The sequence below is a fragment of the Hemicordylus capensis genome, chromosome 4 (genome assembly GCF_027244095.1).
Source record: "Hemicordylus capensis ecotype Gifberg chromosome 4, rHemCap1.1.pri, whole genome shotgun sequence".
Taxonomy (NCBI): Eukaryota; Metazoa; Chordata; class Lepidosauria; order Squamata; family Cordylidae; genus Hemicordylus; species Hemicordylus capensis.
This window is the reverse complement of record NC_069660.1, coordinates 161,858,564-161,878,538: the sequence shown is the minus strand read 5'-3', so window position 1 is coordinate 161,878,538 and position 19,975 is coordinate 161,858,564. Positions and strand designations below refer to the sequence as shown.

At 45.1% G+C, this 19,975-nt stretch overlaps 1 protein-coding gene across 2 annotated transcripts in view; it reads left to right on the top strand.

The window, feature by feature from the left end:
• Nucleotides 1-19,975, top strand: part of DDR2 (discoidin domain receptor tyrosine kinase 2) — a 116,568-nt gene that overhangs the window by 28,840 nt on the left and 67,753 nt on the right. For both annotated transcript variants that reach the window (XM_053251152.1, XM_053251150.1), the window contains exons 3-4: nt 9,737-9,839; nt 16,502-16,733. In XM_053251152.1, coding sequence (XP_053107127.1) covers nt 9,737-9,839; nt 16,502-16,733 — 335 coding nt within the window. The remainder of the gene's footprint in view (nt 1-9,736; nt 9,840-16,501; nt 16,734-19,975) is intronic.

Sequence of the window (19,975 nt, the reverse complement as noted above, 5' to 3'; positions counted from 1 at the left end):
TTGTCCCTCCCAGTGCTCCTGCTACTTGATCTTAGGATTTTACCAGTTAAATTTTCCTAAATGTTCCCTCCTATTTTGTGTTTTTATCTTAGTGACATTTTTGTATTGTTGTAATATTATGGGTTGTGTTATTGTATTGCTTTTAGCGTATTGTGAGCTGTTTTGTGGATTTTTTTAACTCAAAGAGGAGCATACAAACGAAAGTATAAATCAATAAACTGCATCCAACACCCAGCTACCAGCTGTTAAGTTCCCTGATCTACAACTTGTCTTTTCCATGATCGCGCTAGCTAGCCTTAGGCAAGCCACTCTTTTTCTCAGCCTCAGTCAGTCTCCACTGTCTGCAAAGAAGGTGACAATACCTCACGGGGCTGTTAGAACAACAGCAGTAATTTATAGGGCATCTTATTTTAGCAAGTATAGGGCACTTTAGAATGTGTCCAAAGCACTTCACATAATTTTTGTTGTCATTCTTATAACAAAACAACACGGCTGTTCATACAAGCCGCCCTACCCAGGCGTGGTCAGCGCAACCTGGGTTGGGATGCTCGTGTGAAGTGCTGGGATTGAGGCCAATCCTGGCACTGCTTCCCTGGGTAGCCCAGGAATTTCCCGGATCCAAGATGGCACTGACCACTATAGTTGTATTTGTTTGACCTCCTGCTGAAGATAAGGAAATTAAAACAAACCAGGGAGATTAAACAGAACAAATTGACCAAATGGTTTAGGACTCTGATCACCTTTTCTTAATCTTCGGGTTTTGGCTTCTGCTGCAATTGAAGGTTGGTTATTTATGTTCAGGTGGAGACCTGAAGAGCCCTCCTTCTTCTCCTTTAATGTTTTTAGAGGTTTAGATAATGCTGCTGCTTTCCTAGCTGCGGGTAGCCCAGGAATTTCCCCTGGGCTTTTATCCAGGTCCAGGGTCATGTGTGTGCTCAAGCTATAGTAGGCAGCTTGAACAGATACAGAGCCAGGTGCCTAGAGAGTCCCGCTTGAGGGGACATCACTCAATGCAGCGTGTTCCTGGCTTAATTTTCCGGGCTTAATTTTCCTGGCCTCCAGAGCTTTGCTCTGCTCAGAGCAGCACAGATCATGTGGGTACACAATCTGCATGCCACACAGAAGGCTGATGATCATCGGGGGGGGGGGGAAGGTAGGTTTGACCCTGCCTTCCCCCTCCCCGCCCCAGTAAGGCATGAATGACCTTAATGTGGTTTGGACACATTCTAAAGTGTTATATATATGCTAAGTATTATCTCCCCTGCGGAACCATGTGGACCCTATACTGGTTGGCCCATTCCTAGTATTAATTCTAGCAGATAAAATTGTTTATGGGAGTGCAATTCAAGTGGGGGTTGGAGAGCTCTGCAACTTTACTATTACTCAAGTTTCCTTCTCTTTCCAGTCAGGTAGGAGTGGGGAGTGGGAAACCAGGTGTTCCCTGGCTGTCTTTCGCTGGGGAACAAGTGAGAACCATTGTCAAAAGAATTTGACCTGGATCTGGAATTCAAATCCCATCTCTCCCACAGGTACACTGTGTAATATCAGATGACATGACCTTTACAAGCGACAAGAATCATAAAAATGACAAGTGACAGACCTAGGAGAGCAGTGGGGGCACAGATGGGGCAAAGTACATTTTGGGGTTGGTGAGTTGTGTGTCCCATATGTTTGATTTATGAAACAGAACTAAAGGGGCAGCTGGGGGGCAACTTGCCTGGAGCCAACCTTGTTAGGAAATATTGTTGGCAGATATGTCTCTGAATGAAATACAAAGTGCTGGTTATTACCTATAAAGCCCTTAATGGCTTAAGTCCAGGGTACTTAAGAGAGTGCCTTCTCTGTCGTGAACCCTGTCACCTATTAAGATAATCTGGAGAGGTCTGGTTATGGTTGCCGCCAACTCGTTTAGTGGCAACTCTGGACCGGGCCTTCTCTGTGACTGCCCCAGGGCTTTGAAATGCACTCCCTGCTGAAATAAGAGCATCTCCTTCTCCGTTTGTTTTTAGGAGGACCCTGAAGAACCTATTTTCCAAGGCTTTTAACTGAAATCTAATTTTTAAATTTGAATGTGTTTTATCTATTGCGATTTTTATCTGTTTTATGAATTTTAAACAGGGTGGATTTGATTTAAATCAAACTGATTTAAATCACGATTTAAATCATGATTTAAATCACTAGCAGGGTGGATAAAAATCAATGATTTTTAAATAAAAAATAAAAAAATTGATTTAAATAAAAAAAAAATCTGATTTAAATCAAAAAAATCCGATTTAAATAAAAAAATCCAATTTTTTTTAAAAAATCATTGATTTTTATCCACCCTGCTAGTGATTTAAATTGTGATTTAAATCGTGATTTAAATCAAATCCACCCTGATTTTAAATGTCTTATATTTTATATTTTGTTTTAATCTGTACACCGCCTAGAGACTTCTATATTAGGCAGTATTGAAATTCAACAAACAAATAAAATATGACTTCAACAGCCTTCAACACAAATGTTCACTAGCTTGCTTTGCCCACCAGAAGGCAGTCATAATTTCATAATACTTAGCATTTGTAAAGCACTTCACAATCATCTTGTTGCACTCCTTATAGCAACCCTGTAAGATAAGTCTTATTATTATCCCAATATGGCATCAGCTGGGGAGCTAAGGATGAGAAGGAACTTGGCTAAGGCCACCTAGTAAGCTTGTGGCAGAGATAAGAAGACTAGAGAAGTTCTGATTCACAATACAGGATATCTGTACAAATGTACATGTTTTTGTAGGGATGACTATTCCTGCGTTAACCTGGATAGAAGTCCCCTGAATTGTAGGATACAGATAGGCAGTGTACTTTACTTGCATTCAACATAACACATGAATAACTGTACCTGAGTACAGATCTGTACTGTGTACACTGTGCACAGAATCCCTCTTCAGATGTTATTTTTCAAAGGGATGATGTACCTGTGTATAGTGTCCGGAGAGTGCATCAGGAAGCCCTGCTAACAGGCAGAAAGACCTCACCTCCCCAATGCCGACCATGCTTATGGATTGGTCTCCCAGTCGGTTATGCCTGCTAACTGAGCAAAGAGACAACTTTTAAAAGTGGTGGTTATCTTATATTTAGCAGGGGGAGAACAACTGGCCTATCCAACACCAGCACAGCATCCTTCCAGTGGCTGTTGCTGGTATCTACCATATGTTTCTTTTTAGATTGTGAATTTAGATTGTGAAAGGGAATGTGAAAGGGAATGTGCTACTGGGGACCTGCTATTGCCTTCCAGATCAAAACGCTGACAGTGACTGGGAGTTGCAGCGGGAAATCAGGGAGGCGTCAAGGAGAGGCAGGGCTGTAATTATGGGTGACTTAAATTACGCAAACATAGACTGGGTAAATCACAGTCAGGTAATGACAAAGAGGTCAGATTTCTAGACACGCTGAATGACTGTGCCCTAGAACAGTTGGTCTTGGAACCAACCAGAGTGGCACCCAGGACCTGGTGTGTGATGTCAGTGTCATCGACCCTTTGGGGAACAGTGACCATAGTGCGATCAAATTCAGCATACATGCGGGGAGAGAATCACCAAGGAAGTCTAACACAGACATTTTGAATTTCAGAAGAGGAAACTTCTCCAAAATGAGGAGTATGGTGAAAAGAAAGCTGAAAGGGGAAATCAGGAGAGTCACTTCACTCCAGAGTGCATGGAGTTTACTCAAAACCACAATACTAGACGCCCAGCTAGATCGTATACCCAAAAGGAGGAAAGGTACCACTAAGTCCAGGAGGATGCCAGCATGGCTAACAGGTACCGTCAAGGAAGCCATAAAAGGGAAGACGACCTCCTTCCAAAATTTGAAGGCCTGTCCAAATGAAGAGAACAGAAAGGAACACAAACTCTGGCAAACAAATGCAAGGTGACAACAAAGGAGGTGAAAAGAGAGTTTGAGGAACCTTTAGCAAAAAGTATCAAGGGGAATAACAAAAACTTCTTTAAATACATCAGAAGCAGGAAACAGGCTGAATGGCATCCACCCAAGAGTCCTCAAAGAACTCAAATGTGAAATTGCCGACCTCCTTGCTAAAATATATAACTTATCCCTGCAATTGGGCTCTGTACGGGAGGACAGGAAAGTAGTAAATGTAACACCAATTTTCTAAAAGGGATCCAGGGGCAATCTGGGAAATTACAGGCCAGTTAGCTTAACATCCATTCCAGGCAAATGGATGGAAAGCATCCTAAAGGATAAAATTGTAAAGCACCTAGAAGAACAGGCCCTGCTGGGAGTGAACCAGCATGGATTCCGCAAAGGTAAATCTTGCCTCACCAACCTTTTGGCGTTCTTTGAGGGTGTCAGCTAGTTTGTGGATCAAGGTGATCCAGTTGACATAGTATACCTGGACTTCTAAAAAGCTCCTGACAAAGTTCCTCATCAAAGACTTCTGAGGAAACTTAGCAGTCATGGGATAAGGGGACAAGTACATGTGTGGATTGCTAACTGGTTGAAGGACAGGGAACAGAGGGTAGGTATAAATGGAGAGTTTTCACAATGGAGGGAAGTAAGAAATAGGGTCCCCCAGGGATCTGTACTGGGATTGGTGCTTTTAAGTTTATTCATAAATGGTCTAGAAGTAGGGGTAAGCAGCGAGGTGGCCAAATTTGCAGATGATATCAGACTCTTTCGGGTAGTGAAATCCAAAGCGGATTGTGAGGAGCTCCAAAAGGTTCTCTCCAAACTGGTTGAGTGGGTGACAAAATGGCCAATGCAGTTCAGTGTTGGCAAGTGTAAAGTTATGCATATTGGGACGAAAAACCCAACCAAGTATACGCTGATGAGATCTGAGCGGTCGGTGACTGACCAGGAGAGGGATCTTGGGGTTGTGGTGGACAGCTTGTTGAAAGTGTCAATGTGTGGCAATTATGAAAAAGGCCAATTCCATGCTAGGGATCATTAGGAAGGGGATTGAAAATAAAACTGCTAATATTATAATGCCCTTATACAAAACTATGGTGCAGCCACACCTGGAGTGCAGCGTACAATTCTGGTCACCACATCTAAAAAAGAACATTGTAGAACTGGAAAAGGTACTGAAGAGGGCAACCAAGATGATCAAGGGCCTAGAGCACCTTTCTTATGAGGCTAGGCTACAACATCTGGGGCTATTTAGTTTAGAAAAAAGACGACTGCGGGGAGACATGAGGTCTATGAAATCATGCATGGTGTGGAGAAAGTGGATAGAGAGAAATTCTTCTAATCTCCCTCTCCCGTAACACTAGAACCAGGGGTCATCCCATGAAATTGATTGCCAGGAAATCTAGGACCAACAAACAGAAGTACTTTTTTACACAACGCATAATCAACTTGTGGAATTCTCTGCCACGAGATGTGGTGACAGCTAACAAACTGGATGGCTTTCAGAGGGGTTTGGATAACTTCATGGAGGAGAGGTCTATCAACAGCTACTAGTCGGAGGGCTATAGGCCACCTCCAGCTCAAAGGCAGGATGCCTCTGAGTATCAGTTGCAGGGGAGTAACAGCAGGAGAGAGGGCATGCCCTCAACTCCTGCCTGTGGCTTCCAGTGGCATCTGGTGGGCCACTGTGTGAAACAGGATGCTGGATTAGATGGACCTTGGGCCTGACCCAGCAAAGCTGTTCTTATGTTCTTATGAACCCTTCTGGGGACAGGGGACTATCTTATTTATGTATTATTTATTTTTCTATGTAAACCGCTTTGAGAATTTTGTTGAAGAGTGCTATATACATATTTGTAGTATATAAATGACACCGGAATGACCATGGTGGAATTAAAGAAGTTGTACGATATAGGATGGCATGGTGTGCATTGATCCATAGAGTGACCGAGAGTCAGACGCGACTGAACGGATAACGAAGAAGTAGAAGTATATAAATATTCATAGTAGTCACATTTAAATTTCCCTGCCCAACGGAAATTTAATACCTGAAAATGGTGCACTTTGTCTGATAGTGGTTCTGCCATAATATGGCTCTGCTCTTTTACCTTTAATGTTATCCTGACATACAGCTTTTCATGCCTAGGGATAGTGCTAGGAAAAAGTTCTGCACAGGAACAGGTGCAGGAAAAAAGGTGGAATTGTTTCCTAGCATTATTTCTAGGCCTGAAAAGCTGTATGTCAGGATACCATTAAAGGTAAAAGAGCAGAGCCATGGGGGCAGGGAGTGGGTGGACCCAGTGTATCTATGTGTGAATGACATCTTAGATTCTGGATAGCTTTTAAAGTAACTTTCCTTCTGGGAGCAGGTCCTGGGCATGACAGCCAGACATTCTTCCTAATCAGTACAACTCAAGACAGCAGTTAAGCCTTACAGACAATATTTTACAGACAACGTTTCCATTCCTCACACACCACACACAATAAACAAGCATCCCTTCCAGAGAAAGAAACAACAAATAATCTTGTGGCATCTTAAAGACTAGCATATTTATTTTAGCATATGTTTTTGTCGACTAGAGCCCATTTAATCAGATCCAGGAGGAAGGTTTCTCCGGCTGTTTATCCCTTGCTTTCTGGAGTCTGCCAAGATGGAGTGCCAGTTGTGATGATCTGTCCCTCGGTTTGATGCACTCACTGTGCAGGAGCTGGAAGGATGCTGAGCATCCTGTTCTTTAAACTGGGAAGGAGCTGTGTCATAAGACCAGGCTTGGCTGCAACCACTGTTTTGGAAAGGAAAGCTCCAGAGGAATTTTGCCTGCAGTGAGTCTGGAACTTGCTGAGGCCCCAGCTGTTGCTGAGCCAGGATCAGACTGCTACTGAGAAACCATCTGTTGCAGCAGTTTGGTTCACAGTTTACCTTTCCAGGTTTCTCTCTGGACTTAGGAAAACTCCTCCTGGACGCTTTGCAGACTAGCTGCTCAACACAGCAGCAAAATGCCTCCATTCAGGCAAGTCGCATTGAAAATGCAAACAGCAGGGGGAGCAGTCTTGCAGCAACAAATAACCCGAAAAAACAGCAACTTCCTTATGATATACAGCATCCTAGCTCTATACCGCAGCGATTAAATTCGAGACAAGTCATTGGTAATGTGAACGGCACCCTGCTGTCTGCGTAGGGACTGCAGTGTCACAACGCAGGAAGTGTGAGTGAAAGCACACTTCTGAGATCTGACGTGACCCCATTGCAGGGTCTAATTTGGAAAGTGCCCTGCACTGATTCTAATGACATACCTCCCAGGGGCCTTAAACTGTAGCAAGATAATAACCAGATTTGGCAGTCTAGAAACCGAACTATAGAGGTTCACTGCAGGTTGACTAAATTATGCTCTAACAAAACTGATTCAAAAAATATAAAGTGCTTACAGAATCCCTGTTGGATTCAAGATTCTAAATTAATGGTCATATTCCACAATTTGTGGCATGGTTGTTAATGACTATCTCCCAGTCCCCCACCCCATGTCTCCACAATTGTCTTGTTTTCTCCAACTCACAGCTAACTGTGGGAGAGCCCTGTTGCTCCCTGGCAGAGCTCAAGCTTTGCATACAGAAGATCCCAGGCTTGGTCTCTCCAGTATGTCCAGCTAATGGAGCTCAAGCAGTAAGAGGAAGAGCCTGAAGAGTTGCTGTAGCTGGCCAAAGCAGATAATCCTGAGCTAGTGGAACAATGGTTTGATTCAGTACAGAGTAGCAGCTTCATATGCTTATAACTAATCTCAGGTGCACTGTTAGGCATGGACATGGGGCCCAGGTCTGTGTGCCCACTCTCCTAGAGGGCCCCATGATTTTTCCCAAGGGAAAAGTGGGACCTTTTTATATGGCTTGGCCTGGAGTTCTGAAATTGGGTACAGATGTAGGACAAGTTAGCAGGAATATTTTTCCCCTTTATGAATGTACTGTATGTCCAAGTTGATTTGTGTTTGAACTGTGGAGCAAAGGACACGTGTTGTGTCCCAGTTTGTTTGTGAATGGTCAAGAAGCTGTATGACTCCATTGGGGCACTCTCTCTCTCTCTCTCTCTCTCTCTCTCTCTCTCTCCCTCCCCAAAAGCACCTCAGATGGGTCTGTGGTTAAATATATACACAGAGAGGGCTGCACCCCTAACTAATAGAATCAGTTTCTCACATTTGATTCATTAGGTAGCACTCTTGTTGTCCACAGCAGATGTTTTGTCCCTCCGTAAAAAAACAACAAAACAACAACACAATGCAGTGATAAAGGGGAAGATGGAATCACTGGCGGAGCCACTATAGTGTGAACAGGTGCGAATAACAAGGGCCACAGCACTTTAGGGGCTGCGCCTTGCGGCTTGCGCCCCAGCCACACCCCTAACACCAGATGTTGAGTGTGGTTTGCTTGCAAACCACACACCCTGCATCTGATGTCAGACATGGACATGATGTATGAGGCATGGCTAGGGGGACTGTGTTGGCAAGCTGTACCCAGGCCGCCACTGGCCTCCCTCCGCGCCTGGGTGGAACACGTGGCTTAAGAATGTTGGTGGGAAGCTGGGGCTGGGTTAATAGGATGTACAGAGAGCAGTGCAGCTCTGGCTCTTCTATTGCTTTGCCTAGTTTTTGGATTTTACATTCTCCTCATTTGCTACCAGCTGTATTCCTCCTGGATAAGAATATTTTGGACTTCAGGCCCCTGTGTGCATCATTACGCTCTAGTAGCACTGTGTCATGTTAGCCCAGCCACTCTTTCTCCACTCAGGAGGAGTCCTCAGGAGGAGACGATTTGTAGCAGAGAAATGGGGGAGCAGTTAAACTTCCACTTCCTGCTATTTCCCCACTGAAATTCCCCTCTCACTGTACTCCCTACCCTGTAGTTGCTTTTATGCCTGCTGCAGAGAAAATATGCATCTGGCACAAATGAATAAGTAAGTGTTCACAGAGTCCTTTCAGCGATAATTAATTAAGGTGTCACAACAACAACAACAACAACAGGGCAGACAACCCACCTGAAGAACAGCAGGCAGGAACAGATCTGACTGCTGAGCTAGCATACCTCACAGAGGGTCTTTGAACTGCAGGATAAGCTGGGCTTCACAAAGGAAATGACAGATGCTCAAACCAGCAAGTCATGCTGCCTTGTGCGTCTGTCATTTCTTTTGTGAAGCCCTGCTTATCCTGCAGTTTAAAGACTCTCTGTGAGGTCTGTTTTTATTCTATGAGGTCATTCACACATTCAGAAACTGTGTTCTACTCTGTGTGCTCTCAATTTTCAGTTGTGTGGAAACAAGGTAGGTGGGAAACTTGGGCAGAAGTGATTGTGCGGAAGCAAGGTAGGAGAAAAACCTTGGTAGCTTTTCCTCCTACTTTGCTCCTAAACAGTCACTTCTACTCTGCTTTTCCTCTTACCTTGCTTCCACACAACTGAAAATTGGGAGCACACAGAGCTCCCAAATCTGGGTAGAACAGTTTTTGATTGTGTGAATAACCTCTATGTCTTTTTTCACTCTGTGTGATGGAGCTGCTCAGCACCTTGTAGGATAATTCCCCTGAACTCTGCATAAAGGAATATGTGATATGGCCACTACATTGAAATTAACTATATATAGGTTCAAAAAGATAAACACAAATTGATAGGTTATAGAAATAGTTTTAATTATAGCTCATAGGTATGATCAACATAAATCCATGTGCTTTGTTTTGATTTTCAAAGCTACAGCTGTAATTATTCAAATATCACAATTTTATAGAAAGGACTTAAAAATTTCAAAAGCCAACTCTGAATAAGAGTAATAAACCTTCCTCTCTTTCTCCTTGCAGTTGTCTGCCGCTACCCACTCGGCATGTCAGGTGGGCACATTCCAGATGAGGACATTTCTGCTTCCAGCCAGTGGTCCGAATCTACAGCAGCCAAGTATGGAAGGTGAGAGTGTGGTGATCCTGGGGCTTCTTGCCAAGCCCAGACAGATGGAATGGGGGTCACCAGGAGATGCAGATACCGACCTCCCTCCCTCTTACTTCTCTTGGTCTAAAGGGCAAAGAGCATGCTTGTCATCTTTAATTTCACTCTTTGTTCTTTGCTATTCAATTTGACCTTGAATCGAATCACAAAAACTTGAATTAATTCATAGGAATAGCCAGCCATTAATCAAATCGAACATTTTTAAAAATCTGCATGATTCACCCATAGGGAACAATTGGGAAATCAAATCACCCCATTGTTCCCCCTGGGTAGGTCTTAGGGACAAAAGCAATGCAAAAGATCCAGGGGGGAAAACTGTAATATATCTCAAGATTAGTAATATGTAGTCAAGAAATAAGAATATAAACTAGTATTTTAATAATAAAGATTTATAGTGCCTCATAAGAATGCTTAAAACTTAACAAGATTTTTTTTAAAAGTCATAATATAGTAAAAGTCCTCAGACATATGCCGGTTAGATAATTAATTCTAGTATCATAAAACCCCTCAGACATATGCTGTTGAAATTGTGTAATCTTGCAGTACCAGGTGAGTTCAAGTCCTTATGAAGTGTTTCAATCCTTTGGTTTTCTTCAGTGACTTTCCATGTATTGTTATCACAAGGACAATCAGAATCCTTCTAATCCAAATAAATTTTCACAATTTTTTCTAAGTCTCTTCCTCACTCAATTGCGCATCTTTCATCTATATGGTGCTGAGCCCTTATCATAAAAGTTAAAAACCTTAAGCCAGACAACCTCAGAAAGCAGCACCCAATCCTGGTTGGACAGGTTGCACACTTCCAAGCCACACCTCCTTGCCAGGGCATGGATGGCCACCTCTTGCTCCAGCAGGTGCCGTAGCAAGAGAAAGGTGGAGTTCCACTGGGTCAGAACACCCTGAGAGAACATGTGTTCAGGCAGGCCTAGCTCAAGCTATCACTCCCTGAGTGTACACCTACCCTCTCTGCTCCGGTGAAAGTGAGCTGCTATCTTGCAGCACTTCTCCACAAGAGTAGCAGTGGCAACAGCAAGATGGCGCCCAGCACCTGCAGCAGGGATGTCTCACCTGGCCACAGCCCCAGAAAGGCCAAGTGCATCTCACACAACTAGGTTCAGAGTGTGCACCACACAATGGATGGACACAAACTGATCCTGCTCGGCTGCCTTCGCTTTGTTTGGCATTGTTGGTGACCATGAACCCTCAGCGAAGGTTTGGCTGCCTGGACAGCCGATCCTTCAGCTGGCGATTCATGGCCACCGACAGCTCACCAGTACTGCTCCCTCACCAGTACTGCCTGGACAGCCGATCCTTCAGCTGGTGATTCATGGCCACCGACAGCTCACCAGTACTGCTCCCTCTAAGGCGTGCGCACATGCGTGCGCTCACAAGTTTTCTGATATCTGCTCAGTTAATTTTAGATCCCACTCAGGTTGAATTAGGAAGGCCCCACTCTGAGTGCATGTGCACACACAGTGCCTTGATACTGCTGCCCAGAACAAAACTCATTCCATACAGAGATGAAAAAAATTAGAGGGACCACTGCTCACCAGCCATGTGGTCAGTGTCCAGCACCTCCTCATGCAGCAGAACCCACCTGTGCTTTGCTGCATGGAAGGGGCTGGGTACGCTACCAGCAGCAGCTGTCCCCTCGCTCTCCTGCTACCACTAGTGCACCATGAGGGCCAGAAAGCAGCATGCCTCCGACTGGGGCTGTTCTACAGATCCACAGTGAAGTACACACAGGTGTCGGGCAGTGATGTGCGCAGCAGGAGCCTGACATGGCCTCCCTGCACACCTGGTACAGGGACGGCACGACCCACCTGCTAAAGGTGGTTTGTGAGGGGATGTTGTAGTCGGGGGCAAGCAATCGGAGCAGCTGGTGGAAGCGGGTGCTCTCCGCTACCTGGAATGGCTGGTCATCCAAAGCGATCATCTGCCCAGTGGCCCAGGTGATGAGATGAGGCTCTGGGTGAACAGACTGCTTGTCCACTGTGCCTGCAACTTCCCCTGCTTGAGAGCAGGAGCCAGATGCCTTGCTGCTAGTCAAGGACACACCAGGCCAATTGCTGCCAGAAGGAGCAAGGACCCCTGGGTGATGCCATCGTAGGTACAGAAGCATCACCGTCATCCCAATATACTTGTGGTCCTTACCCCTGCTGACCTGTGTCCTGAAGAGGATGCAGACAGCATGGTGTGGGTCACCAGGGCAGAGCTGAAAGTGCCCCACCACCATGCTGCTATTGGTCTGGGACCATTTTCGTTGTGGTGGTACTGGGGCTGCTGGTTCCTTCTGGGGGGCCCCACCCTCCATCCGGGGCTGAGAGGGTCCAGGAAAAAACAGAATGACTTCCTCCTGTTCCTCCTCAGTCTCAGACCGGGGGGAGGGGGTTGCACTGCCAATGGGGATTGGGGAGGATGGAGAGAGCAATCTGGCTGCACTAGCAGCCGATGACACTTCCTCCTCCACTGCCACAGGAAGAAGACCTTCTTCCCTGACAAGAGAGGACTCCCCCACCACATACACACACACTTCTACCTCAGCCACCACAGGTGGCTGTGCTGTGGGGTCAGGCTCCTCTGGAAATGAGAGTCTGCACACAACTGCATCAGCAGGGACGACTCAGGGATTAGGCCCCTCTCACCATCACCCACCATCATCCCTCCCTCTGCCTGCCATTCTGGTCCTGGCTCTGCTTTGCACCCTCCTGGACATCTAGGGTTTGTTTTTGGTTTTTAATTTAAGTGCGAATTTTGATGGGGTGGGAGGAGAAGAAGCATCTTTAAGAGGATGTGGGGGATGGGGGTGGTAAATTTATGCTCTGTGTCTCACACACAGTGCTATCTATTGCACTGTGGTGCACACTCAAAAGCTAGAAAAATCAAACACACACCCCCACACAATCAAGAAACAAGTTCTGTTTGTGGGGAGACTGTTTTTGGAGTGGACCGAGCAACAATGGGCAAGTCTATGGGAAGGGAAGGCAAAGGGATTACTATGGCTTCTTTCTAACCCGCCCCTCCTGTCGTATAGTCCTGCCACCTAATCCCTCCCTTCTCCAAACTAGGCCCTATTTAAAGAACCCTATTTAAAGAACTACTTAAAGTTCTAATAACCTGACCAGGGGAGGGGGCTCTCACCTTCCAGCATCTTCGGCTGGGGTCTTGCACCAGCATCTTCAGCTGGAGTCTGCTAGTGTTTCTCTCTGAGGCACTCTTGGGCCGAGCAGACACCAGAACTCAACAGCTGGAGAGAGGGGAGGTGGGCACCACTCAGACACCCACCCACCCATATAATCAAAACAAAAAAGACACCCCACCCCCCCGCAAAAAGGGAAATAGACAGATCCTGGGCAGGCTAGGCACCAGACGGAAGTCACAGCACACCAGCCTGCAAAAAATAAAAATAGAAATTCAGTCCACTCCAGGCACACAGACAGCAGCAGCAGCAAAGAGGTGCAGCTTGGAGGGGGGGAGGGATCCAAAAGCAATAAGCTTGTCAGGGTGGTACAATTTAAAAAAAGATAGGAGGGGAAAAATAAAATTGTTGTTGCCAATGCAAATGTAAAGGAAAAAACATAACAGAGAGACAGATAAGCCGAGCAGGCAGGTGCAGATCTCCACCACCACTCTGCTCTCAGTCCTGCTGCAGTCTCTCAATGATCCTTATATCCCGAGGCACAAAAGCAATGGCTCTCTCTGCCTCCAAGCCCTAACCCTAACCCCTTAAATACATTTTGAAAATCCCTTCTTTGGCTTTACCCTTCCCTGCTCCCTCCCCACAGCCAATGGGAAACGGTTGCCCATGCCAGCACTTGATTTGAATGACAACAAGCCAACCAAGAGGCAAGGAGGGCTCAAGCCAATCGGAAGCCAGTGTCAGAAAACCAATTAGCAAGGGAAAAACACTGAGCCCAAATGGCGCCTGCAACACAAATCACTTGAATCAATTCACGTCAAATCGGGACTGATTCAGTTTGACCTCGAATCAGGCTCTTTATTGAAAGGGTGATTCGATTCAAGGTTGAATATACAAATTGCTCCCAATACAGCACAAATCGATTTGTGTATGAATCGAACTGCATATCTCTAGTGGATTGGCATCCTTTGGCTCTACTCATACAGGAAGGATTTACAATACACTCGGCAGCAAGACAATTACCCATGGTTAACATGGGAAGTTAACATGGTTGGGCAACTTCCTGAGATCAGTTCCATGAGGGACCTACCTACCAACTGAGAGCCTGTGATGCCATCTAGGGGCTCTCTGGCACTGGGTCGCTCCAGAAAAGCTGGAGCCAACCCTGCTGCCTCCAACCTGTCCAAGCCTTAGACCACAAGAGCTTCAAGCCCTGCCTGCTATTGTAAGGGTCTCTGAGACAGTTCCTCATTCATTTGCACCCCTCACTGGCTGTGCCTTCACTTCCTCCCACCTCCAGATAGTTAAAGGATCTTCCCAGATCAAATTGTCTGAGGGCCTTCAAAAGCTGGAGCTGGTCCCATGTCTGTCCTCAGGAGGACTTAAAGACAGCAGTAGACGTTGACACTGGTTTTCTCTGCAAATAAACTCGTGAGCGAATCGTTTTTAGTTTTTAATATTGATTAGCTATGATCCCTAATTATATATTTAGATATCATATCTAAATATTTTACTTAGACATTTCTAATTGGAGGTCAATAGAACACACCAAAATGAAAGTAAATAGAATAGGGTGTTGATATGACAGAAAGTTGAAATCTGGGTTGGTGTATAAGACATATGTGAGATGTTATTTGCTGCATTTGTGTAATTTTCTTTTTATCTTCTTCTCTGTAATTTTCCTTTTTTGTTAAACAAACAAACAAACAAATTAATTGATTAAATAAAAGACATTGTGCCCTGGAACCTGATTTTAATGCTATGAGGGTAGCATTTTAATGATTTTAATGCATCGTAGGGTTGAGATCTTGAATGTTAAAAACAGTAATAAAGCAGAATGAACTGAAGATGTGCCTTTGAGCTTCTGTATGGCATACTTCTCTTACAGTTGTTGCAACCAACAACCACTTGAGAAGTAGTTTGCTAGAACCAGGATTGTATAACAGAAACAGGATTAGTATAGTGCTAGATTACTAATAGATAACGTTTGGTAACAGAAATGGAAATACTACCTGTACTCAAATTCCTTGCTACTCCTGTCCTCCTGTCACTTTTGACCAGCCTTATTCTAGGTAAGGTCATCATAAGATGAACCCTGCTAGATCAGACCAAAGGTCCATCTAATCCAGCATCCTGTTTCCAGCAGTGGCTAGCCACATACTTCAGGAAGGCCCACAAGTAGAGCTTGTAGGCAACTTCCCTCTCCTGCTATTTCTTGTCAGCATCTGGTATTTAGCTGTACCACCTTTAAACCTGGACTTCCACTTAGCTATCATGCTCAACTATTGATAGACCTTTCCTCTATGAATGTGGCTAATCCCCTGTTAGAACCATCTAAACTAGTGGCCATTTGTACACCTTGTGGCAGTGAATTTCATAAGTTAATGATGTGCTATGCGAAGAAAGACTTTCTTTTGTCCTCTCTGAATCTTTTGCCAATCAGTTTCATTGGGTGATCCCAACCTAATATTGTGAGAAAGAGAGAAAATGTGTTCTCCATCTCCTTTCTCCACACTGTGCAGCAAAGTCAAAAAATGCTCATTTATAGCTAGATTGGGAGGGGGGGCATGGGGGGAAAGCACCTTACCATGCTTTGCTGCTCCCCCACGTCGTGCTGTACCCCCAGAATGCCCCCAAATTGGCCGTAAATCACCATTTTATCATTTTATTTTTAAAGTGGGAACCATTTTGTGGCTCTGAGAAACAAAATGGAGGCCGGCCACCTCCAACCTGCGGATACATGAGGACATCGTGGGGCTTTTTTCACGTTTGCCATGGTTGGGTGTCATTTACCCGACCACGGATAAGTGAATGTGCAGATAATGAATCCGCTGATAACGAGGTCTATCTGTAGTACCTGTATCTGTAGGGGAGGTGCAAATGTTCTAACGGTGGTGAATGCAGAAAGGGAAAGCTGCCAATTAATTTTGCTGAGTGATCACATTAGGAACATAGGAAGCTGCCATATACCGAGTCAGACCATTGGTCCATCTAGCTCAGTATTGTATTCACAGACTGGCACGGCTTCTCCAAGGTTGCAGGCAGGAATCTCTCCCAGCCCTATCTTGGAGATGCCGCCAGGGAGGGAACTTGGAACCTGGATGCTCTTCCCAGTGTGGCTCCATTCCCCGGAGGGGAATATCTTACAGTGCTCACACTTCTAGTCTCCCTTCCAAATGGATCCAGGGCAGATCCTGCTTAGCTAAGGGGATAAATAATGTTTGTTACCACAAGACCAGTTCTCCTCCCTTTCCACTTCTCCACATTGAAAATTTGGGAAGTAGGGGTGGTATTTGGGAGGGCAAAGAGCCAGAGCCAGAGAAGTATCATGGAAAGCACTGGAGCCCAGTCCTCCAAAGAAGAAATGAATGCAATAGAGCAATATAGAATATGGAGACTTAAGAAGTGAAGGGCTATGAAGAAGGTTGACTACAGTTCTCAGGTGATGGATTCTCACTATCCTCTCTTTTCTGCACTGCTCTAGGTTAGGTTTAGAAGATGGAGATGGTGCATGGTGCCCTGAGATTCCTGTGGAACCAGATGACCTTAAAGAATTCCTGGAGATTGATTTACATGCCCTGCACTTTATCACCCTGGTAGGGACTCAAGGCCGCCATGCAGGAGGCCATGGCAATGAATTTGCTCCAATGTACAAAATCAATTACAGCCGAGATGGCACCCGCTGGATCACTTGGCGGAACAGGCATGGAAAACAGGTAAGGCAGTGTATTTCCCCCAAAGTGTAGTAGGATGATGATGATGATATATTATAAAGAGTTTTTGTAGTGATAGGCTTGAAGGAGGACTAGGTCTCAGTAAGAGTAACTGTCTGGAAGGTGGGCCTCTCCAAATAAGGAAGAAAGCCCAGGAGAATCAAATCCCTATGGCCCAATCCAGAGTGAGGGGCAGAGGTTACTGGAAATCAGCCTGTAGGGGAGTAGGGGAGGAGTATATTAGATTTCTTCCCTGGAGGCCTCTGAAGCCTCCAGAGGTCTGATCAGCGGTTACTGTAGGGGAAAGGGAGACTAACAGCCATGGGCTGGGAATCAACTGGAAGTTCCTCACCTGGAAGTAAGTAGGAAGGATAGGGGCCAGTTTAGCTAGACGTGTTAGGAAATTTATTTTTGTTTAAGTGCTTGGATCTGACTGCATGGTTCTTATTAGGGATGTACACAAAACTGGTTCGCCCGGCTCGGTTCGGGTCCGAACCGGGTCCGAACCAGGAGGGGTGGTTTGGTTTTTGTTTTGTTTGAACCACCCCCTGGTTCGGTTTGGATACGAACTGGTTCAGATCTCGAAAAGTATCTAGGATGGTAGCTGGCACCCAGGGGTACCTGTCACCCAAACCCCAAAGCAATCGGACATTCGTACGATTTTTTATGAATTTTTTTGGGGAAAAATTTTTTTCCATAGGATATAATGGGATTCGAACCAGGCCATTATTCCATACTGTGTAGCACCCATGGGTGCCAACAACCATGCAAACCCTGAAGCAATCAGACACCCCTATGATTTTTTTATGAATATTTGAAATATTTTTAATTATAGTAGTCCGTCGACCTACGAACTACTCGACAACCAACGTTTTCGACTTACGAACGACAAAAAAGACCGGAAGTAGTTGGCGGTTTAGATTTGGCTTCCTCGACTTATGAATTTTTAGATGCGGTTTCCTCGACTTACGAATGTTTCCAGACCTCCGTGGGTGCGCTTTTCGACCTACGAAAATTTCGACTTACGAACGTCCGTTTGGAACGGATTAACTACGTAAGTCGAGGGACCACTGTATTTTTCTCATAGAGTATAATGGGACCCGAACCAGTCCATATCCCCTATTGTGGAGCACCTAGGGGCACAAAAGTGGGGTGGGTGGTAGACAGACAGGGGTGCCTACCACCCAAAAAATCCCAAGGCAATTGGACACTCCTCTGATCATTGGTGAATTGTTAAAGTATTTTTGAATTCCTCATAGAGAATAATGAGGATTGCAGCAAATGTATAGCTTCACGTCGGGAGGAAAAGGGGTGTCGTAGAGTGCAGTGTGGTGGCTGGTAGTTCCTAGGGTGGGCAAGGAAGCTACCTGAATTATTTGAAAGGAATTGGGCAAAGGGGTGATTTTAAAGTGATTTTTGAAGTTTACGCGTCTTTAAGGTTTTTCTCCATAAAGAAGCATGGAGGTGTGAGCAAATGTATAGCTTCACGTCGGGGGGAAAGGGGTGTCATAGAGTGGATTGTGGTGGGTGGTAGTTCCTAGGGTGGGCAAGGAAGCTACCTGAATTATTTGAAAGGAATTGGGCAAAGGGGTGATTTTTGGTTAATTGTTGAAGTTTACGTGTCTTTAAGGTTTTCCCCCATTAGGTATAATGAAGGGTGTATCGCTTCACATCGGGGGGAAAGGGGTGGCCTAGAGCGGTGTGGGGTTGAGTGTGGATTCTATGATAGCATATTAGAGTGGATTCATGGTGTCTCATTGAAAATCTCATTTGCTATCATAGAATCCACATTCAATACCTCAGAAACAAGAGAACCCTGTACCCCATGGGTTAGAAACCCATGGGGGTGGTTGGCACCCTATGTGCACTACACCACCACTCACTCTGGGCCACCACAGCATCCCCCAAGTGCACTTATGGGGCTGCTGAAAGCTCCATTATAACTTATTATGAGGAAAAACCTTAAAGACGCGTAAACTTCAACAATTAACCAAAAATCAGCCCTCTGCCCAAATCCTTTGAAAAAATTCAGGTAGCTTCCCTGCCCCTAACCGGCACTACCACCAACCCCACACCGCTCTAGGCCACCCCTTTCCCCCCAACGTGAAGCGATATACCTTTCATTATATCTAATGGGGGAAAACCTTAAAGACACGTAAACTTCAACAATTAACCAAAAATCACCCCTTTGCCCAATTCCTTTCAAATAATTCAGGTAGCTTCCTTGCCCACCCTAGGAACTACCACCCACCGCACTCCACTCTACGACACCTCTTTCCCCCCGATGTGAAGCTATACATTTGCTGGCACCTCCATGCTTCTTTATGGAGAAAAACCTTAAAGACGTGTAAACTTCAAAAATCACTTTAAAATCACCCCTTTGCCCAATTCCTTTCAAATAATTCAGGTAGCTTCCTTGCCCACCCTAGGAACTACCAGCCACCACACTGCACTCTACGACACCCCTTTCCCCCCGACGTGAAGCTATACATTTGCTGCAATCCTTATTATTCTCTATGAGGAATTCAAAAATACTTTAACAATTCACCAATAATCAGAGGAGTGTCCAATTGCCTTGGGATTTTTTGGGTGGTAGGCACCCCTGTCTGTCTACCACCCACCCCACTTTTGTGCCCCTAGGTGCTCCACAATAGGGGATATGGACTGGTTCGTGTCCCATTATACTCTATGTGAAAAATAATTAAAAATATTTCAAATATTCATAAAAAAAATCATATGGGTGTCTGATTGCTTCAGGGTTTGCATGGTTGTTGGCACCCATGGGTGCTACACAATAAGTAATAATGGCCTGGTTCGAGTCCCATTATATCCTATGAGAATTTTTTTCCCAAAAATTCATAAAAAATCGTACGAGTGTCCGATTGCTTTGGGGTTTGGGTGACAGGTACCCCTGGCTGCCAGCTACCATCCTACCAATTTTCAAGGGTCCGAACCGGTTTGAAACAAACCACCCCCGGTTCGGTTTGAATCCGAACCAAACCGGGAGTGGTTCGGTTCGGATCTGAACCGGAACTGGTTCGGATCTGAACCGGAACTGGTTCGGATCTGAACCGGTTCAGTTCCGAACCGGTTCGCACATCCCTAGTTCTTATAGTAGTTCCTGGGGGAGGGTATTACTTGAATGGAAGCAGCAATGCCTCTATAATTTTGATGCCTCTATAGTTTTCTTGATCATCCAATAATTAATAAATCATTGTTGTATAGAGTGTCACTGCTTATTGGGT